This window comes from Culex quinquefasciatus, chromosome 3 (assembly GCF_015732765.1).
Source record: "Culex quinquefasciatus strain JHB chromosome 3, VPISU_Cqui_1.0_pri_paternal, whole genome shotgun sequence".
NCBI lineage: Eukaryota > Metazoa > Arthropoda > Insecta > Diptera > Culicidae > Culex > Culex quinquefasciatus.
The window spans coordinates 56983520-57006690 of record NC_051863.1 but is presented as its reverse complement, the minus strand read 5'-3'; the positions used below and the strand labels follow the sequence as shown (position 1 = coordinate 57006690).

At 39.7% G+C, this 23171-nt stretch overlaps 3 protein-coding genes across 3 annotated transcripts; 1 reads left to right on the top strand and 2 right to left on the bottom strand.

Moving 5' to 3' along the window:
- Positions 1-1198: 1198 nt before the first annotated feature.
- LOC6048948 (V-type proton ATPase subunit S1) lies at positions 1199-2727 on the bottom strand. The gene is made up of 2 exons (XM_038264775.1): positions 2469-2727; positions 1199-2405 (listed from the first exon to the last, which is right to left on the bottom strand). Exons 1-2 carry the CDS (start codon positions 2573-2575, stop codon positions 1340-1342), a joined length of 1173 nt encoding a protein of 390 aa, XP_038120703.1. The 5' UTR covers positions 2576-2727; the 3' UTR covers positions 1199-1339.
- A 4496-nt stretch (positions 2728-7223) lies between these two features.
- LOC6039685 (UPF0183 protein CG7083) lies at positions 7224-17315 on the bottom strand. Its single transcript, XM_001849198.2, has 3 exons — positions 17045-17315; positions 8168-9092; positions 7224-8111 (listed from the first exon to the last, which is right to left on the bottom strand). The coding sequence occupies exons 1-3, from the start codon at positions 17106-17108 to the stop codon at positions 7754-7756; spliced, it is 1347 nt and encodes a 448-aa protein (XP_001849250.2). The 5' UTR covers positions 17109-17315; the 3' UTR covers positions 7224-7753.
- A 3664-nt stretch (positions 17316-20979) lies between these two features.
- LOC119768961 (myb-like protein D) lies at positions 20980-23161 on the top strand. The gene is made up of 3 exons (XM_038260805.1): positions 20980-21675; positions 21914-22068; positions 22200-23161. The coding sequence occupies exon 3, from the start codon at positions 22202-22204 to the stop codon at positions 23159-23161; it is 960 nt and encodes a 319-aa protein (XP_038116733.1). The 5' UTR covers positions 20980-21675; positions 21914-22068; positions 22200-22201.
- The last annotated feature ends 10 nt before the right edge of the window (positions 23162-23171 follow it).

Sequence of the window (23171 nt, the reverse complement as noted above, 5' to 3'; positions counted from 1 at the left end):
AAAAATTTATGAGCTCGCGGCGGGGTTCGATCCCCCGTCCTTTGGGTCAGCAGAAAAAATGCTAACCACCAGACCATCGTGGCTTAGTTGACTAGTAGGATTAAGAATGCTATAAGAATCCAAGAAACTTGATTGGAATCTGTGTGAACTTAAGAACAGGAAAATGCAATATTGAATGCAAGTTGAATTCAAGGACACTGGTTGCATAATTGTTAGGCGAATATTGAACTTCCAACACGACCAGAATTCACCACAAAAAAAAGCTTGGTGAACCGAATTGGAAAGCTTCCAAAAATGAATCCAAGAACATACGAAGAATTAAGGACTATAATTATAGTTTAAATAGATTTGACCGGCCGCATCACTTACCACGGTGAATCCTGGCTTCACACCCATCTTACTAACACCCTCAAACCTCACGTGATACTTTGTCGAAGACGCAGCTGATTTAGCGGTCTTCATCACTCAAGTATCGGACTAAAATTTCTATCCACTTCCCCCGTGTCTTACCACTGGTCGTGGCCGGCGCTGTGATTGGCTAGCATGTAGGGACATTTGAAAGTTGCGAAGTGGTGATGATTGGTTCCTACTCTTCATCTGTGGTCCACGGAGCAATTCTTGGAGGTCCTAGCCAATAACAGAGTAGCAACTACGGGTAGACACCAATGCTATGCTATGCTAAAAATCCAAAAAAATATGATGTCTTCGGGATAGTTTTTTTTCCAAATTTAATGAAAGTTCTACATCTGAGAATTGATAAAGATTGGACGACTATTGCGCCCTCCGCAGGTCAAAATGTAAAACATGTTTCCCATACATTTTAACGATTTTCCCCATACAAACTTCAAGTGATTAGAAGGAGGGGTTCCGGTGGTCAGAATCAGCTCAAATTTGGAATTTAGCCTAGTCATGGGTTAATTTTTGATTTCAGGGGGTAGCCTCGAAAAAGCCCGGATTTGGACCACCCTACTGATGAACTTGCCCGACAAGGCTCACCAAACATCTTCGTGGGTCCCGAGCCGATCCTTGTAATCAGTGCGCACTCGTACCCAACAAAACGTAGCGATCTGCAGTACAACCGCCCACACATTTCAGTCGATAACAGTTTCCAGGGCAAACTGGATTACGACAAGGTTGCGGCTTATCCAAGTTGAGGAAATTTCTTTTAATTCCGTTGAAGTCATAACCCTGAATCAGATCTTTTGATAAATTTTCTATTTATTCCAGCAAATCACATTCGGAACGATTATTTTCCAAACATTGAAACGAAAAAATTGCGCGCACTTTTTATTTACTTTACTGGAATGCTTTGTGCGTGCTCAGAACACAACTCTAACGCTTAATCTCCGGCCGTGTTGACCGTGATGGTCTTGCCCTTCGGATCGTCGAACCGGTCCATCGTGCGGATGTCCATCATCCAGGTGATGCCGTACGCGCCGATGAAGATGAAAATGAACACCAGGAACAGTCCGGTGAGAATTCCGGGCGTAGTGAAGCCGACACAGTTCCAGGCGTCGCCAAACTTGACAAAGTCCGGTTCGTCTTGTTTTTGCCAGTGCGGCTGCAGCTGGACCTCGGTCAGCACGATTTCGTTCTTCATGTCCGGCGTGACGTAGCGCATGTCGTTACAGCGGTACGAAAAGTGCTGGTTGATGTCCACGCGGTGGCGCAGGTAGTACGGCACCTGATTGTACGTTACGCCCATGATTTGCCAGTTGCCTTGGGCGAGGGCAAAGTTGATGCGGAGATCGGCTGCGGGACCACTCAGGTTGACCTGCAGGGTGGTGTCCGAGCTGTTGGCATCCTCCTTGGTGACACCATTGAAGACTACCGCAGTCAACGGACCTCCGACGGGGCCGGCCTCGAACTTTTCGTAGTACATCATGAAAGTGTTTGGAATCTGGAGTACATCATTAGGGACGGTCGGTTCCGCCTGGCGCGTGCGTCGAATCAGCGACGAGTAGCGGAAGGACGGCGTCTTGCCGGTGTACACGGCCAGCAGGTTCGGGAACTCCGCCCGCAGTCGGTTATATAAACCATCGATCAAAGCGTCATGTGACGCAAAGTCATCCCCGCTCAGGTTGACCACCACGATGGAACCCGCCTTCGGCACAATCCGCTCGCTCAACGAGCCATCCCCGGCCAGCTGAACGCTCTGGATGTCCTCAAAGTCACCTCCGAACGTGGCCATCGGTTCCTGCACGCTCGGCAGGTACGACTTGCGCTCGACCTTGGCCAGGTTCCGGAAGCACGTCTGCGTCTTCAGCTTGCACTGAGCCAAATCCTCCGTCGACAGGCGCTCCTCGGCGAACACCACCGTGAACGTTCCGGCATCGGTCTGCGATTCCAGCAGGGCCGCAAACTCCGCCGTCGTGTACTGGGACAGCGCCGGAACGTAGGTCACGCTGCAGAAAAACAAACATCACATGACCCACTCACTCCTGACCATATTGAACCTCAATACTCACGATGGCTTGCCCCAGATGATAACGGGAACATCCGACGGGGACGCCAGGGCGGAGGTGGACAACGCCACCAGCGCCAGAAGCGCCGCGGCACAGCAACCAAACTTCATCGTTTAGGACTTCAACTTTATTTTGCTTTTGGACGTAGGGGACACGAACCTGCCGATGGTCCGGAATCGTTTGCGAAGCGATTTCTTTTCTCCTCCACGGGCGAATTCCAAAATGGGTCTCGTGACTGACTCAGCTGACGCAATGACGATGATGACAGAAGGCTGGGATGTCGACTGGCTGCGTACTTCGAAAAGAGAAGGTCGACATTCGGTCGATGTTGCACACGGTATTTGGAGGAAATGCATTTTGTGAGGTAAAATTACTCAAGATTGAAACATTCGCGAAACCGCCTTATTTTTCAAAATGCTGATAAAAAAAATAAATTCAACCTAAATTAAGTTGGATTTCATTCAATATAAACAGAAAATACATTGGTGCTTACTAGAGATGGGCAAAGAAGAGCGAGCAGTTTGACTAAAAAGCCGTTCAAAGATGGAAACATTTTGAAACTTGTCTTGTTTTGGTTCACAAAATTTAACTCATCGAATTTTCCAAATAATTGCAGCATTAAATTTATTATGAAGTTGAAAATGTAATTTCACAAAAAGATGGATTTTTGAACCTCCTCCACCTCGTTACAAAAAATCGTCGAAAAAACCATTTCTGATCTAGTTTCTGATGCTTTTTTTATTTTTGTTTGTTTTCATTTTAATGCACAGAAATAAATTGACAAGACAACATTTCCGGAGTTTTTTTTTAGAAAAGGTCCAATAAACCAAATTTTTAGTTTTCTTTTTGGGTGTTTTTAATACCCCTGACTCAAGACGGTTTCAAAAACACCCAAAAACCAAAAGCTGGAAATTTGGTTTATTGGACCTTTTCAAAAAAAAAATCCAGAAATTTTCAAAATCTGCATAGGAACCCATGACGGATAGATTGTTTTGAAAATTTAATCTAGATTTCTTCGATAGATCAAAATTTGATATAGTCAAGAAGGGCCGCCAAGTTATTTTTTTTAAATTGATTTAAAAGTTCATTTAATCCCTCGCGGTCGTACAAACTGGATTTTTACTCAGGAAAATATAACTCAAATACAAATTCAAGCATTTCAAAATGAACTTGAAAATTTTTCCCAAAAAACTACTAAATAGACCATGAGATTTCGAAAAAAAAACAAAATCTTGCCCGTTTAAACATTATTGCCAAAAACCATATCAGTATTTTTTTAATTTTACCAGAAATAAACGTAAATTCGTAAAATTAATGGCAACTTTATTTAAAATCTAAAACTGAAGCTTTTTTAAAATAATTTGTAACAATCCAATAAAAAAAAAAACATGCTTTAAAATTAACTTTTTATCAAAATCTTGAAAAAGAGAAAAAAGTTATTCAAATGAGCCGCTCATTTCAATGAGTATCAATCAGTAGCCCCTAAAAAGAGCGGTTTTGCCGTTCATACCCGCTGAGAATTTTGGCTCGCGCCTCGAGTCGATCTGGCTCGAGATGGAGTCGAGGCTCTTTTTGAATAGAATTAGCTGCATAAAACTCTAAATCCGTCCAGTGCTTGATTCCGAAAATTCTAAAGTTTAAAAATTCAAAAAGAACAAATTAAAAAACATAACATCAATTATATTTATCATTCCAACTGCCAAGCCCTTAAAAAAGTTGGAACGGTAAATTCAACGCGCTGGTTCTCGGGCATAACTCAACCAATAAGGACGATTCTTTTTTTCCAATGACCTAGAACTTTGCAGAACTCAATTTGATCAAATCAGTAATTTTTGCGAACAAACACATCGTTCAAACTTTTTTTTATGCACGTAAAAAAATAGCCAAAAATGTTGCAGAGGCAGCCGTTTACAAAAAGTTGGAACGCTGTTTTCGATCGCAGAAATTACAGATTTCATTAAATCAATTTCTGCAAAATTTTAGGATCTTCTAGACATTCTTACAAATCACTGGAAACAAGAATCTTTATTGGTTGAGTTATGCCCGAGAACTAGCGAGTTGAAGTTATCATTCCAACTTTTCTGGGAGGCTTGGGCATCCGTGTAAGTTGGACATGCGTTGGGCGTTCCAGTGTTAATAAAAAAAATAAGATTTAAAAATCTTATGTTTCGTCTTATAAAACCTCAACAAAAAAAGCTAACCAATCCACTTCAACGACCCGGGTCTTTTGTGGTCTCTTTTGCATGTTTTTCCTCATTTCTAGGCGTCCGAAGGTTTAGGCACAAGTTCCGACCTTTTACTTCCCCATCCGGTAGAAGGCCAGGAGGATAAGGCGGGAATCGAACCCGCGCCCTATAGCAACTAAGGGTTCGGCAGCCGAAGCCGCTAACCACTGCGCCACGAGGACCTCTGGCGACAGGAGGATTTAAAAACATGAAAATTTGAGCAATTTAAATAGCCCTAAAATGTAAAAACTGTCAAAATTTTAATTAAAATAATTAAAAATTAAATAATTCAAAATAACCAAATGTCCTAAGTTATTTTTTTAGGATTTAAACATTCAAAATATTAAAATTTGCGCACTTAGATTTCTTACACGAGTTCGGTAGTTGAAAAATCGGTAAAGTTTAGATTCAAAAACTCAAAAAAAATTCAAGAACTAATTAATCTATAAATTCCAAGATTTAAAAATTAAAGAAAATCAAAATTTCAAGAATTCAAAAAAATAATCGGAGAATTTAAAAATTAAAATTTCTTATTTATATATTCAAAATTTTAAAATTCGCACGCTTAGATTTCTTTACCGAATTCAGTAGTTAGAAATTGGTAAAGTTTAGATCGGTAAAACGGTAAACTGTCTGTCAAAATTAGAGGTGGGCAAAAAAAGAGCGAGCCGCTTAAAGAGCCGATTCACTAAAAAGAGCGAAAGAACCGTGGCTCACAAAAAAAGAACCGCGGTTCTTTTTAAAACTTCAGTCTTTTGAAAGAACCGGCCCAACATGGCATGATTTTTGTTATAAATATAATTTATTGAAAAAAATGTGTATTAAATTTGTTTTTGAGAATTTAAAATGCAATTTCAAATATTTCGATGCCTATAAAAAATCAAAAAAAAAATATTTTTTTAAACAACATGAAAATGTTTTTCACTTTACAACTGATTATAAATTAAAGTACTACTGGAATACAAATTTGAGCATTTCAAATTGCATAATATTATCAAAAATCTTCTGAATAGTTTAGAGATTTTGGAAAAAAAAACCTTCTGTCCAAATCAACTTTAGCGTTTATAGACTTTATCGATTAAATCAGAAAGTAGAAAAGAGTTCACAGAATGTTTCCTCCAAATAAAATATCAGCATTAGTTCAATTCTTGCAGAAATAAACGCAATTTTAAAATTAATAGCAATTTATCCAATCCTAGATTTAAGTTTGGATGCCATTCAATTACTCGAATGTTTAGGTTCGAGTAGAAATCTTGACATAGAGACCGCCAAGACCAATGGTTTTCAAGGACATTTTCTCGTTTTCAGTTTTAATTTTTTCATGAAATAATTTGTAAAAGTCCAGTGTGAAATAACTTTTAAAATCATACGATTCTTGAAAAAAACATTTTCATCAAAATTTTGAAAAGAGCGAAAGAGCCGTTCAAAAGAGCGGCTCTTTTTAATGAGCGAACGAAAATGAGCGGCTCCTAAAAAAGAGCGGTTTTGCCCACCTCTAGTCAAAATAAACGAAAATTTACCGAAAATCGTTAGTAATATGAGCAATAATGAACTTCATGGCCGAATTTCGGTAATATTTCGACGGCAACATTTCAAAAGGCATCATGTACATTTGACACTTTCTGGGTTATTGAATATACTGAAAGAACTTCTAATAAGCTACTTCTACACCAAAAATGAGCAAAAGTTACTTCAGTAAAGTCTGTTTAATAATGATTTTAAATAAAGTAGCATAAACCAAATCTCTGACATCAGCAGTGCCTGTTTATATAGCCCTGTCAACCTGTCAAATAAAAGACTACATGCATCATGAAAAAGACGCCATGTACATTGGAGGACGAAAAGCGAATCATAACAAAACTTCCTTTCCACTTGCAAAAAGCGCCATGTACATTCGGCGAAGAAAAACGAATCATAACAAAGGGTGATATAAACGTTGGTGATTTCAAAAAAAGTTATGTTTGTTTTTCTTAAATATTATGATGGAAATAATGTTTTAATGAAAATGGATGATCAAGTATCAATAAAAGCAACGTTTTTCAACGTTTGTTATAATTAGAACATCTTCTTTTACTTTTATATTAAAATGGGAATTGAAAAATTATGCTCAACATTAATTTTTTGTCTCAGTTTAGGAGGAGAGGTAGCTAATTAGGAGTACTTTCGTAATATGCAATAACCCAGAAAATGTCAAAATGTACATGATGCCTTTTGAAATGTTGCCGTCGAAATGCGTTTTTCTTTTTGAAATGTTGGCGTCGATTTTACCAAACTCAGTAGTTTTCACTTTACCGAACTGTTTATCATTTACCGAATTCGGTAAAAAAATATAAGCGGGTGTAAATTTGAGAATTAGAAAAATTTAAAAGTCAGTTTTTTTAAGATGATCTATATTTTTTTTATCTTTTTGAAATATTGAAATATTTTTTACTGTTTTAGATTTGTCATCACGATAAACTCTGTCAGCAAATGAGAGGACCATAATGATTTGGAAAAGGGCGTTTTTCTTTCGCAACTTAAGAAACCACATGTGCCGTTTATTGTTAGCCTTAGTTCGTACCTTTAATAATCTATTTGTTTTTTGCTTTCTTTTAAAAATAAAAGAAGTTTCTTTTTTCCTCGAATCACAATTACACTTTTTTCTTTGCCAACTGCCGGGTCACATTGAAGCGCGAAACTAGTATTTAGTTCTACCACAAAACTGATCGACAGTTAAATTTTTACGTAATGTTTTAAACTTTTTTTGTCACTTTTTCTTGCGTATTTTTTTCTTGATCTTTTTTTTAAATACTTTATAAATAGACAGTTATGAATTTGTCGCTAAAATTCTAGGTGAGAAATATGCGCGTATTAGTATATTAGAATGTACTCTGCTCAGCACGGAACGCGTGATTGATCGCACTCCAAGTTACACAATTTGTAGTAAAAAAAAGCCTTATCGCTAGTCAGAAGAGACAAAAACACACCTCCTTAACCGTCATATTTGATAAACGTTCGTCGCGCCGCTCAAGCACAGCTCAGAAATCGTCCGTCCAGGATCAGCTCGTTGAAGCTGCTAGCTGGTCATGCGCTGATGCGAATGTTGTTGACCGGTTTGCTGCCAGGGCCGCCGTCCTGCAGCAGGTTCCGGGTGCTGTTGCTGACGCTGCTCGCGTTGCTGCCGATGGCGTACGCCGACTCCGAGTACGGCGCCGGGTGGTACAGCGTCACCGACGCGATGTAATTGTTCGGCATGACCTCGAAGATGATGTCCTGGTAGCCGTAGCAAAAGGTCGACCCGAACACGTTGGCCGTGTTGGTTGACCCGGCGCGGTGCAGAACCACCGGGCGTTCGGCCGGGGCCAGCCGGGCCGAGATGGTGTCCCACTTGCAGTACGCGGACACCGAAACCGGCGAGTCGAGCGGGGTGTCCTCGGTGACCCTGGAAGGGAAAACTCGCGTTAGGGAGATTCTACAAATTTGTGAACAATGACTCACTTGTCCGGCGCCAGCTGCAGGTTGAACTCGCACCGGTGGTACATGTTGAAGTTGTAATGTCCCGGATAGTTGGTGTGCAGAATGATCTTCTTGGCGCGCTGCGTACGCGCGTCGAACAGAATGTCGATTCCCAGGGTGAAGTAGTTGAAGAAGAAATCGCTCCGCTTGGACTGGACGCGTCGATGCGCACTGGGCGAGTGGATCTTCATTTTGTCCTCGCTCTTGAAGAAAACCCTCGACGGTGCGCCCAGATTGCTAGCCACGTCCTGGCAGCTGTCCCCGAAGATGACCTCACGCGTCAAGCACTGCTTGCGAGGTTCCAGCGCACGGGGCGACCCCTCCGTATAGAGCTGCAGCCTCAAACCGCGCGTTCCCGACGAGTTCCGCAGCACCGTAGCCGACTCCAGATACAGCTGCTGGTTGTAACAGGACAACGGCAGTGGCGGCGGTCGGCTCTCGGCCACACTTCCGCCGCAGTACAGCGCCATCTTGGACACGATCGGGGACGCTCCGCTGGGGAAGTGCAACGATCCCAGCCCGTGGGCGTAACCCGGCTGCAGCTTGCTGTCCACCGGGAAGTAAAAGCTCAACCCGCGGAAGTGCAGCGCAAACAGCTGCTTGGCGGCGTCGTACACACCCGGATGGGTCGCCCCGAACGAGTGTTCGATCTCCTCGATCGAGGGCACCACTTCGGGCGAGTTGAACGGCAGTCCGTAGTACTTTAGCTTGACCAGCTTCATGTTGAACACCTCGATCGCCTTGAGGCGTTGCTGAACGGGGTCGAAGATTAGGCGGATTCCGTCCTGGGGCAGGTTGATGATGATGTCCACGTTTAGTGGGGTCGTGTCGGAGTACAGCACTTGGACGCCCTTGATGATGCCCACCTGGGACTGGATGATGGCGACGGCCTGGGAGAAGTGCATTCCTGGAAAGGGAGTGAGCAATTTGTCATGTTTTGAACAAAAATTTTAAATATCCTTTATTTTAATTCAAACTATGTCTTCGCCACATTCCCCCAATGTCCAACCATATCTGCTTCCAACTTCAATTCAGTGTACTTCTTTACCACCTCCTCGAACATTATGCCGACATTGTTCGAGTCGTCGTCATAGCAGATGAACTGGCAGGACCGGTTGATGGTCGTGCTCCCGCTCGCCTCATAACACCTTCCAGCACAATGTTGAAACAGAGGCCAAAGATACCAGGTCTATTCCCGTACTTGCAGAATTGCAGAATTTCTGCAGCTTCTGCAGAATTCTGCAGCCAGCAAAAGTCACTTTTTTGCAACACGTTCCCGTACTTTTCAGCTCGCTCTCTTCATCTCTCTCTTTTGCAGAAGTTCTGCAAGAAGAGAAGCAGCAAAAATTTTGCCTGGGTAGCGCGTTCCAGTACTTTTTCTGCAATATTGTACACAGTTGAGTAGATTTACTCAAACTGGGTATTAAGGTTTTATAATTATTTCAAAACATTAAAATAAAGGGATTGAGAAAAATAGTAATTGAAAGGAGTTTACCTCTAGAACGGGGGCATTATTTTTTATTCAACTCAACATTTTATTTGAAAGATCAAGCATGTACCATTTATTTGGTAACTAGAAATTAATTATGCTTAGGATGAAATTATACATTAGAAATTATTCAAAACTTTTACATTAGGTAAAAAATAGTGAGAGATGCAGGTACGTTTTACACATGAACATTGACATTTAGAAATTCATGATTAAAAATATTTACAAAAAAAACTTATATTTTCAAATTGAGAAACTTAAAAAAAATCTGATATCTGAGAAATTTAAAAATGCTCCTATTTATATCAGAAAAATAAATAAAACACAAATTCAAAGCCTCGTTCAAAGCTTGAAAAATACAAATAATTAAAAATTAAATATATCAAAATGTTTAAAATATCAAAAAAATCATAATTTTAAAAATTCAAAATAAAACAAAAATAAAGGGATTCAACTTAAAAGTTCCTAAACTTAAGAATTCTTAAATTTGGAAATTCTAAATAAAAAAATCAAAAGTTTGAATACTTCAGAGTTCAGAACACCAAAAATTCAAAAGCTACAATTAAAAAAAATTAAAGATACTAAAAAATTTCAAAAATAAGTAAAGTTTTAAAATTCTGTGAATCAAAAGTTTTAAAATTCTGTGAATCAAAAATTTTAAAATTCAAATATTCAAAAAATAGAAACAGTTAGTACCGAGATTAGTACTCTATTTTCCGAAGAACTTGTTAAAATTTCCAACCTCTAAAACCTCTAATCTGAGCTTCTAACCTAAAATATGACTCCAATAAAAATTGTACTTTTTATGATTCAAGATGGCAGCATTTAAAAATTTCCGAATTTTAGAATTTAAATTTCTTAAAATAGAAGAATTCGACAAAACTACATCGAATTTTTTGGTTCATATAAGAATACAAATTGGTAGTACCGTTTAAGGTACAATGTATTATTGCCAATTAAATTTACTTATTATTTAAACACACATATTTAGCCTATTCAAAAACAATTGAAGATCAAAAATTATTCCTAAACAAATATTTATTTGAAATTATTAAACACAAAAGAAATGTGTCTTTTAAAAGTTTTTTAAAACAGTTTGTATAATACATTTTTTTGGTTGAGGTATTAGCCGTGCTGTAATAAGGCTTTCTAGTCAGAAATTTACCAACACATTCAAAGTATGTTTACATGACAGCTGGACGTTTGTTTGCATCAGGTTTCCTATCTCTTTCTAGCAATTTTTTTTGTCAAGCGACTTCTAGCTGGTTTATTTGACTGACTGCCCGATATGTCAGCCAACATACTTCGCAGGGCTGTGACAGCTACAGCTCGATCATTGTTTGCATCAGAACACTGTGACGAGGAGTTCGTAATTTTTGAGTTAAATTATATTTTTTTCACTGGGCCTAGAAAGCCTTATACTGACTTTAGTTATCTTTTTTTTTTGTCAAGTTAAAATATTAACACTAAAAAAATCGCTATATGATAATGAACTAAGCCTGAAATCGTTCTCAATAAAAACAGACATTTAAAAAAACTACCCCAAAATCCATTAATTCAAAATATACAAACGTCCCTTCAAAAAAACTACTTCAATTTAGTAATAATAAAACATAAAATTTATTGCAACTAATAATAAAATGCATAATTTCACCCAACTTGCAACTTTTATGTAAGCGTGTACTCAACATCCATCACACCAAATTGCAGTAACTTTTCAACAAGAAAGAGAAGAGAGAGCTTGCAGAAAAGTACGGGAACGGTTTTGCTGCAACTTCTACCTCTCTCACTGCAGAAGTTCTACCTGAGAGAAAAATTACTTTTGTTGCAGAAAAGTACGGAAACGCTCTGCTGCCGTTTTTGTGCAGAATTGCAGAATTCTGCAGTACGGGAATAGACCTACCGTCATTCTTTCCGTTGTTGATTTTACCATTCTGATCAGATTTCCGTGAAAATCGTTCTTGTCAAGATTCTCGTACATGATCTTTCATAGCTCTTGGCGATCGACCGAGTCGTACGCTGCTTTGAAATCGATGAACAGGTGGTGCGTTGGATTCTGGTATTGGCGACATTTTAGGAGAATTTGGCGTAGCTAAAAGATTTGGTCCGTCGTCGATTTCCTCTCCACGAAACCGGCTTGGTACGTTTCAACGAAATCCTTTGCTCGCTCCGACAGACGACAGAAAATGATCAGCACAGAACAGCATCAGAACAGCACTTTGTAGGCCGCGTTGAGAATAGTGTTGGCTCGATAGTTCTCACATTCCAACTTGTCCCCCTTCTTGTAGATCGGGCATATTGGGAATCGGGCTCCCTCTTTCCACTCCTCCGGTAGCTGTTATGTGTCCCAGATCTTCACTATCAGGCGGTGCAGACAGGCTGCCAACTTGATCAGACCAAACTTGATGAGTTCCGCACCGATACCGTCTTTATCAGCCGCTTTGTTGTTCTTCAGCTTCTTGATTGCATCCTTAACTGCCCTTATTTTCGGGGCTAACTCGTCGCCGCCGTCTACAATACCACTGACGTCGTTTCCCCCGTTGCCCTGGTACTCCGCCTCTGGGCCGTTCAGGTGCTCGTCGAAGTATTGCTTCCACCTTTCGATCACTTCACGCTCATCCGTCAAGATTTCTCCGGCCTTTCCCCGGCAGATTTGGGTGAGCGACATGAAGCCGTTCCGGGTCAATGTCAATGAGTTTCTTGTAGAACTTGCGCGTTTCGTTGAAGCAATACAGCTGTTCCATGTTCTGGTACTCCAACTCTTCCAGGCGTCGCTTTTTCTACCGGAAGAGATGGGTTTGCTGTTTTCGCAACTGATTGTACGACTCATTGTTCCCACGGGTCAGGCAACGCAGCTTCGAGTTCCTGCGCGTAATGGCACATATGTGGAACTTTAAGTTCAAAAACGGGGACAGTACATGTGCTGCCTCTCGCGGTGGTGAGCTGCAACTTTTCTACCAGTTTTTATGGCAGTTTTGCACCGATGGGTCGTCCATAGTGCGTGTAGTAAGAATATTTTGAATTTTATAAAATTATTTAAAGTAGCAAATTATTTATTATTAGTTTTGGATAACAGCATGTATTTCCATCCAGCACATAATGTTGACTTAACGGCACTTCGGCGTGCAATTCAACTTCATCATTTTTGACTGAACTCTTGTAATAAAACTCGGAAACTTTTGAAAGGCCAGAAATGACCGCTAAAATCACGCTAAAATTGACCAAAAATAACCGCCCTCCCTCCTATGTCACACTTTGTCACGCTGGCTCCAACGTAGTCAGATTTTGTTGATTTTTTTGAACAATTTTTGCATGATATATAAAAAGGATTATGTTCAAATTCGGAGTTCATTCGCTAGATTTAAATTGTTACAGGTTGTATATGGATTTTTATTTTTATTTTGTTGAGTGATAGAAATCAGAATATTTTTAAAACCCTGGTTATGTTTTTCTTGTACTGATAGCCGATTATAATTGTTGATTTTAATGAGCCTTTTGTGCCTTGGACAATCTGTTACAAGGTATCATTGTCAAGTAGATTCTAATAATTGCCAGTAGATGTAACTAATTAGTAAACTTTATTTGAATTTGAACCGTTCTCACTTGATGATCATAATTTTGCTTTAATTATAATTTGTTGCTGTAATAAAATCTCATAATAACACTCATATAGTGCAAATCATATTTTTTTCTAACTTGAGATATTTTTGATAATGATACTGTAACAATATGTAACCTATGAGTTTTTCTTATACTACTTACTTACTTAAAACCAAATTTTAATTTTCTAGTAAGTTTCCCTATATCCAACATTTTCAAATGTTACTCAAATGATAACATCCTATTTTTCGTTCAATTTTTAAATTAATATTTTATTACAGAATTTTGGTTGATTTGTATAATGTCATTTAATCGTAAACAGATACCGGCTACATGAAATATGCATTGACCCCTCGTCCGATCAAAACTGGTATACTGAGAAGATGCCTCAAGTAAACAAAATCACAGCATGCCATGATTTGCATTTTCATTTTTCTTCTCGCGCGCCTCTCGTGTCAGCCGATTGTTTTTGCAATTTATCTACTTTTCATGCTCCAAAATGCCGGAAAAACCTTTGCAGTTAAAAATTGCATGTTCAATAATCATTCTATTCCTTTGGGAACAGGTATTTAGCTAGTGCTGGTAAAATGGCTTGAATTCTGTGACATCGAACAACAATAAGGGATGTCGTCTTCCTCCAATCCCCCATTCGCAACATCAAAATCTGCTCCTTTCCTTTTTAAAACACGATTTTATCAATCCATCAGTGAAATAACAATGGTGAGCAAGCTTTAACTGTTGAAGAAGAGCATACAAAATGAAGTGTTGGCAAAGAAATCGCGCCGCTAAAGCAACATATTCTCCACAAGTCGATCATGTTTGGAAACGGTTTTATCCCTTATCCCCGAATCCCACTTTCCCGAATCTCATATCCCCGAAAATCATTTCCCCGAAAATTCCACATCCCCGAAAGTGCGACTTCCCCGAAAATCATTTTCCCGAAAATTCCACATCCCCGAAAATCATTTTCCCGAAAATTCCATATCCCCGAATGTCATTTACCTGAATGGCCATTTTACCGAACTGTCGTTTTCCCGAATTTACATATACCCGAATGGTCACTTCACCAAAAAATCAATTTTCCCGAATGATAACCTTTATAGGGGAAATATACCCATTTTAATCACACTAAGCCGTTCGACCAATTCTCATCAGTTTTGCCGTTTTCCGCTATTAAATCAACATTTTCAGATGTATCAACAATGGAGAGTTGCTTGCTCACTTTTATTTGAGCTATTTATTACTTTGGAATAGTCAAAAACACTTCGAGAAGGCTTTAATTCATGTTCAAAGTGCTGATAGGCCGATAATAGAAATAGACTGAGAAAGGATATAGTTCCCCTATAAACTAAATTGTTATTTTGGGATTTTTTTTTATAATAGTATGACTTTAATTTTCCAAAACGGTATCTACGTGTTAAGGATTGAACAGCACGATAGCTTTATGCGAGGACTCGATGCGCAGGATTCAGATTGTTCTAGATGTTGTTTAACTGAACTGATTTGTCTTTATCAATTTTAGCTGGATGAAGGCTATGAACATTTTTTTTTTTACGTCCTATTCGAGTTTTGCGACCAACCCTTTCAATCAAATCTAAATAGTTGATTATTGAATTACAAAATGCATTTTTTGAATATTTCATCACTGACATTTTAGATTTAAAATTACTAAATCACTTTAAAGTAGTTTAGGGACTCGACAGCCAAACAAAAAGACGACAATTTTTTTTTATTATTCGATTATCCGAAATGAACTTTTGACAAGGCCTTCGGATAATCGAGTCTGAACTGTATTTTGATTTTCAACTAAATGCATTTTTTGCGAAATGACCAATGTATCAAATCGACGTTGTTGTGTTATCTTGTCGTTTGTCGCTCTTTGCCGTTCTGAGAAAAACGCGTTTTAATGTTTGGCCTTGAATAAACGAAAAAAAGAGCCAAACACGTTTTGTTTGGTTGACCATTCTGTGCATTGTCCCGAAGTTTGGTTGATTTTGGTTGCCAAGGTCCCGAGTAACAACTACAAATTTTGCGGTAGTCGGGCCTGAACGTTTGTCAAACACGTTCTGACCTGAAATCCCTCTGGCCAGTTGTCGCACTTACATCAATTTAAATATTCAAAATTCAAGTGAAGCTCGGAATTTTTTGAACGTTCAATTGTGGACATGATACTTCCTTGATCGCTACTTCCCCGAACCCGGTCAGGCGGGTATGGCCGTTGCCCAGGACCGCGCGCGGTTCTGGGCAACGGCCATACCCGCCTGACCGGGTTCGGGAAAGTGGCGTTCGGGGAAATGGCCGTTCGGGGATATGGTCATTCGGGAAAATGATTTTCAGGGATGTGGAAAATTAGGGGAAGTAGCCATTCGGGAAAATGGTTTTTAGGGGAAGTCGCCATTCGGGGATGTGGCCGTTCGGGGAAATGGATTGTTCGGGGAAATGATTTTCGGGTAAATGACATTTCGGGGAAGTGTCTTTTCGGAGATGTGGAATTCGGAGAAATGTCTCTTCGGGAATGTGGGTTTCGGGGAAATGTCATAGATTCTTGGAAACATTACTTGAATTACGCAGAATTGGTAGATAAAACAAAAACAAGGTCTGTCTGTCAATTTGCGAGTGGTATAAGAGATTCATTTTTTTTGCTGAGTAGGCTGTGACTACCTTGGACAAATTTACACTATACCAGCGACAAAGCTCAACAATCGTCCCACTTTTTGGGCTAACAGGATGTATGGAGTTCCAACCATGTGGTAATGGGTAGCGACCTTAGGATCCTTGAGTCGCTTCAGATTATACCGCTGCCGGCGACGGGATCGGATCTTGTTGACTTCAGACAGGCGTTGGCGCAGCTTTGCCACCACCAGGTAGTGGTCCGAGTCGATGTCCGCGCCACGATAGGTTCTGACGTCGATTATGTCCGAGAAGTGCCGACCATCGATGAGAACATGGTCGATTTGCGTCTTCGTGTCGTTTGGTGATCTCCAGGTGTACTTGTAGAGGAGGCTGTGCTGGAAGAAGGTACTACGTATGGCTATGTTTCAGGAAGTGGCAAAATCGATGAGTCGTAGGTCGTTCTCGTTCGTCTGCTGATGGGCGCTGAACCTCCCAGTAATCAGTCTGAGCTTCTCCTTCTGGCCAACTTGAGCGTTTTAATCGCCGATGACAATTTTTGAACAGGAAAATGAAACTAACACGAGTTTACAACCACCCCGAGCACCTTTCTCTCTCATCTCTCCCAAAAACAGCTGATTTCACTGGTGTTTGTAAACAACTTGCTTGCTCTCTCATTCTCCACTCATCTTCCTGCCACTCTGACCACCCACCCGCCCACGACCCTAAAACTGGAACCATTCTCCATCCTTCTCTAACCAACAACCCAGCTGTCTTCGTTGCTGGTGCCATCCTGCTTCCACAGAAATCATATGATGCGCGCAAGAGCTTTTGGAAATCAACCAGCCAGCAAGCAACAACAAAAACAACAATCCAAGCAAACAACAAAGGGAACTGAGCTCAAGGGCTACTGGGATGAGAGTGGAAAAAAAGAAGGAACAATAAAACAAAACTCAAAAACGGGAATGGCACTACACAGAATGACCGTGCAAAGACGCAATTCGCAAAAATTTTCCACCGTCTCCTACGATTCGCAGAAATATTGCCCCCCAAGGTTACGCAGCGATAAACTGCGACGCTAGTTTTGTAAGCAAATTGCCTCTGCAAAAAAAAACTCGTCTGAAGAAAAATGGGCGACGACGAGACGTTCGAGGACTCACCCAGAATAAATTCCCAGTTGTCCGTCCCAATGGACCGCTCCGGAACCACCTCCAGATCCAGCATCCTGTGGCCACTTCAAATTACGATTCCTTCCGACTGGTTTTGGAAACGATTGGGCGAAGATTTGCAGCTGATTTTTCACTTTTTCACTCGCGAACTCTGTTTTTACGCAGTTTTCTTTGTTTTGGCTGGCTGTCGACTGAGGGCGCTGTTGAAGTTGAACTAAAAACGAATGAATGAAGGAGGTGGAGGAAACTAATGAGAGTGAGTGGGCGGAAAGAAGTGGTGAAAATGGTGTTGTCTCGTTTCTTTTTGTTTGTTTTTTGACGTTCCGTTGTGTTGAGTGCACGCTGATGAGCTTTAAGATTTTGACTACCCAAACTTTGGGTAGCGATGTTTGGATGAAGTTTTCCGAGTTGGATGAATACGACCGGTGCTGAAAAAAACGAGTTTTGCAAGAAGCTGCATCCCAGTCACGAAATATTCTAGCAGAGTTGGTTCTGCCAGAATCCTGCTAGAACGGTGGAAAATTTATGCTAGAATGCTGCGCCATCCAGTTCTGTGAGTACTCTGCTAGAATTCTGCTAGAACGTCGTGACTGGGATACAATCATCCCTCATATCGGGTAATCTAAGCCCGATCTCACGCACACTAGCACGCCATTTGTTTCGCTGGCCGGTACAAAATGTAACCTTAATATTTTTCGCAATAGGGTACGTTATCCATTAGTGGACCCCTTTCCTATAGTGGACCCTCTGAAGTGTTTTTGATGAAAAAATCAATAAAATCACAATTTCAAGCGTGTTTTTGTCTACAAATCTTTTATTTGGCATGTTCAGCATAATTTAAAACAATGTTGGCTGACATTGACGTGTCCTTTCAGCCAAAATAAGTGTTTTGAGTTCGACATCTGAAATCAGCCATGGCCACTAGCATTTTCACAACAAAACTGCATTTATATTTAATGATTGAATTAACTATCCAATCATTTTTTGACTGATTATTTAGCTTCAGCAGGTCGAAATAATGTAAGTTTAAGAAACTTTACTAAAATAAAGCGAAGAACTGCTCATTTTCGAGCAAAAATTAGGGGGGTCCAATATAGGACAACGAAAATCTAAACTTTTCCAAAAGTGGACCCCTGTTAATTTAACTTACAAAAATAAAGAAAACTGTGTATTTAAGCAAAAGTTTGTCTTAAATATACAATAAATGCTTGTTGTAATCAACCTAAACGCATATTTTTTTCAATTATAAGTACATATAAATAAAGATGTTTTCATGTTAAAAGTACCAAATATGCTGAAGCCGAAAGAATTTATAATTAATCAAAACTTTAGTTAATGGTACTTAACTGAAGCATCATAGTTGCAGTTTGAAATGATATTTTATAATAATAAATCAATTACGAAACATTTTTTTTAAATAAACATGCGTGGTTTTATCAGCAACTGTAAACAAATCTATTGTTTAGTTTTGGTCAACCATTTATGTATTTAATATGAAAAATTTGCATCAAAATTACTTTTTTTTAAATTATTTTATGTTTACAGTGGTTTTTGAAACGTTTTCTCTGATCTTTTTGGGAAATAAATGTGTTTAAATGTCTGTTTGGTTTTTTGATGTTTAAAGCCAAATTTGTTAACAAAACATATTTGTTCATGATGAAAAGTGAGCAAAATCCATCTTTTATTCATTATATCTATCATTAGACCTACACAATGCATCAAAACATCAAATATCGGTTAAATTAGGTATAAAAATAACAGTTTGCCTATAGTGGACCCGGGTCCATAATCGGATTATGGACCCGGGTCCACTATAGAGTAATCTACGTGCGCATGTATTGCGTGTACGTACACGAAAAAGATTGAGGTTAAATTTTGTCCGGACAGCAAAATCAAATGGTGCGCAAGTGTGTGTACACGAAACGTCATAAAGCTCTATAGGAAAAGGGGGTCCATAACAGGCAAAAAAAAAATGTTATTACACGCAGAAAAAAGTTTTGTAGAATCAGCCTGTACGAGGTTTGAATCAACAAAATTTTTGTTGAATATAATCAACGCCGATTTTGCGTTGAAACAAACCTTGATTTTATCGATTCCACAAAAGCCTTTTGTTGTTTTGAAAAAGCTGCTTTGACGTTTAGCGTTGATTCAACAAAAATTTTGATTTTCAAATCAACAAAACGTTTTGTTGATTCAAATATGCCTTATTTTTCTGCGTGTATGATAGCTTTAAAAATGTTGTACAGTCATCTAACAAATTCGGAACACTTCTGTGATAATTTGTCAATAGCATGCCACATGCGTCTTTTCTGTCGACCCTTCTATTTTTAGGACCTTTATTTGGACATTCTCTTGCTATTTCACTAGTAAGATTTAGTACTAGTAAGATTAGTACTTTTAAAGCCTCGGTTGGTGCGTTCCTCTCATTTATAGAGTGATTCCAATCCGCCTAAAGTGTCCACATGGTTTATGGATCGCCCCTGACGTGATCGTAGCACCAAAGAGGTCCTAGTAAAAATAAGTGATGAGTAAAAAAACCAGACTACCTACAGACTTTTTTGTCAAGATTGTATATACACCGCCGTTGGGAAATAGATTGAGGTTATGTAAATTCAGGGCATTTTTTCAGGGCTTGTAATTTTAGATAGGTAAGTCAGATCTTGAAAATTCTTAATCTTCAGGAAAGGTCATTTCAGAACCTTTCTAAAAATATATAATATGACAGGTTTCCATGCAAAAACCACCCTTTTTGCAAATTTTATGATTTATATGCAGAAGTTTTTTAAGCATTACTTTGGATGTGCTTTACTAAATCTTATGAATTTCAATAGGGACTTATAGGACCCCAAGTCAAATCGAATGAGACCAATACGGTCAAAATCGGCTCGGTCAGTGACGAGATATTCCAATGACATTTGTTCGGTACACATGTCTACATAGAGTTATCTACGTGCGCATGTATTGCGTGTACGTACACGAAAAAAAGTGAGGTTAAATTTTGTACCAGCCAGCAAAACAAATGGCGTGCTAGTGTGTCTGAGATCGGGCTTAGATAGCTCTATACAGCCAAACACACATACATTTGCTCAGCTGGTGATTCTGAGTCAATATGTATAAATGACGGTAGGTCCAGGAGGTCTAACTAAAAAGCTAATTTTTCGAGTGACTTTATAGCCTTTCCTCAGTAAGATGAGGAAGGCAAAACTACATTTCAAGACCATTTCTGGAGTTTTTTTTTTTTAAAGCACCAATAAACCAAATTTCCAGTTTTTGCTTTTTGGGTGTTTTTGAAACCGCCTTGAGTCAGGGGTATTAAAAAACACACAAAATGCAAAAACTGAAAATTTGGTTTATTGGTCCTTTTCAAAAAACTCCAGATTTTATCCAGAGCAGCAAAACACTGCCTCCAAATTCCCTGTTCCATAGGAACCATCCAAACCATGTGGACACTTTTTTGGGAATCATGCATGCAAAGTCATGTAAATAAACCTCAGTGTTGAGAAGGATTTGTTGCCGCCAATTAAGCAGAATCACCGCAGTTTTGTGGTTATCAGCTAAAAGCTACAAACATTTATTAGCATGTATTTTAAGTATAAATTAATGATCTTACAATCGGTTGTCCTGGTCCAACAATATCCCACCAAAATCGTCAGATTTCCAGATTGTGTTCCTTCATGTACTAGTTGTTTCCTTATGAACGGTACGCGCGAAAAAAGCAAGCACATTTAATAAAATTCTGGTTTCCATCTAAATCGTTCTGTCGCACAGAACAACAACCGTCAAGAACATACAATTGTAAAGTAAATCACGGACAATATATAACCTCACACACACGAGGGGTGTTTTTAGCACATCTTCGCAAAGTGGAATCGGCACTTCTCGTCGCAACACTCAGTGTTTGGCCACTCTTTTATAAATGTTGAGTGCCCCTCGTTTTGAATGCCGTCAAATGACAGCACAAATACTTGTAACACGCGTTTTCTATCTGACCTTAAATAAACGAGCTTGCGCTCCATTCGGCCTCTTTTACCGCTGAACACCAAACGGGAAACATCGAGTTTTTCTGCTCCGCAAACCTATCCAAATCACAACCCTCATTTCTAAATCCCGGTTGTTTTAATTGGCGACGAAGGAGTGAAGAACTACGCGAGCGATTTTTTCTTTCGGTGGTGTATTTAATCGAACAGTTTTTTTAATCAATTTTTCCTTTGCGGGATTGAAACGATCGTCCTGTTCGGGTGTACACGCATCGGGGAAGAAATTTGCTAGCCATTGTGTGCGAGTAGCGGCGGCACCATTTTGTTTTCTACAAACCGACGCCGAGTGAGCAGCAGCAAAAAACCGAGGATTCTGTCGGTGTGCCTGGAAGTGCGGTACCTGTTGGCCGGAGATTCGCATCGGAACGGTCGCAGCACGGCGAATTCCGTGGTTCGGGCGGCAAGTGGCACGATTTTGCGCGGCGTATTCCGGTGGATTTTTGCTGATTCGGTGCGGTGAAGGTTCTGCTTTTTGCGGTGGTTTGGAGCGTCGGCAGTTCCGGCGGCATTTTTGGGACAAAGGAGAGCGTTCGTTGGCGGCGGTGACCAGGCGATTTGTTCTTGGACCGGGAGAAAGCAGCTTTGGTAAGCTAGGGCAATTGGAGTCAAGTGATCTTTTGCCAAAAATAATTTCAATAAAAAAATAATTCCTTAGCAAGTATCACTGAGGAGTTTGTGAGGAAAAATTCATGTGAGCTTATTAATCGACTAAAACCGGGTTGCTTTGTAAGTGTGTGTGTGAATCTTTTGTTCGTTTGAACAAAAGGTTTCGCCATTTTATTTATTGGATCACTAAGAGAGTTTTTCTTTTTCTTTAATTTAGTGAGGCCAAATCGCCACGGTGTAATTCAGCTGTTTGAGCCGGTGCACAAACTTTTGCTTCGCTGAACGACGTTTTCCTGTGCTGGTGCACGGTGCGCACGACGAGTTTTAAAGGAGGTTAAGTTTGCTTGCTGGCAAAGGCCGGGTGCGAGATCGGTGAGTAGCAAGCTTTTCTTTGATTTGATCCCTGGATTTGCAGTAATAGAGATTTTTGTGTGTTTTCTTTTTATTTTTTTTCTTTGGGAAATTTGGAATTTGATTTTTTTTACCTGATTTTTGATATCAAGACATGGGTTCGAACGGGTTAGCTACCTCTATTGAGATGTTTAGGAAGGGTACGTCATTTACGGACTGGTCAGATCGACTGGCCTATACCTTTCACGCAAATCAAGTTGCGGCTGATCGCCAAAAATCGCATTTCATGACGATTTGCGGACCGTTTCTTTTTTCTCAATTAAAGCTGCACTACAGCAAAGATGAGCTGGATAAAGCCTCTTATGCTGATATTGTGTTAAAATTGAAACAAAAATTGGACAAAACGGAGCCGGACTTAGTCCAGCGCTTTCGTTTTAGTCAGCGAAACCAGCAACCTGATGAATCCAATGAGGATTTCGTGCAGGCGGTCAAGCTGCAGGCGGAATTCTGTGGTTTTGGTGCGTTTAAGGACGTGGCCATAATGGACAGAGTTCTGGCGGGTCTTCTTGACGGGAATTTGAAGGAGAATTTGTTGAAGGAGGAGGGGTTGACTTTGGACAAGATGGACAAGTTCATCACAACATGGAACATAGCAAAACGTAACGTGAATGCACTTAACAATCAAAACTCTTGTGCTAATTTTGGACAATTTAACTACCCTCCACCTGAAATGGTCAACCAAGTTCGAAGACCGGTGCACGAGAGGTTAGGTTCACATCCCTACAACAATAGACAACACTCAAACACACATAACAACTATTACAGATCGGGCTTCAATAGAAACAATAATAGATACAACAACAATAGATCGGGTCAAAATAATCATCAGCATCGCGCACAAAATACACATAACACACAACGTTCAGTCAGATTTCAAGGTGATAACCGTAATAACAATCAAAGAAACACAAACACAAACAACAACAACAGATTCAATAATCGAACTGAGAGGGTTAAGCCTGATTATTCTGAGACTGTTTGCGATTATTGTGGGAAACTGGGGCACATTAAAAGAGGTGCTTCACCTGGAAGAATTTGCGTCGTGATGCTGTGAATTTCGTCGA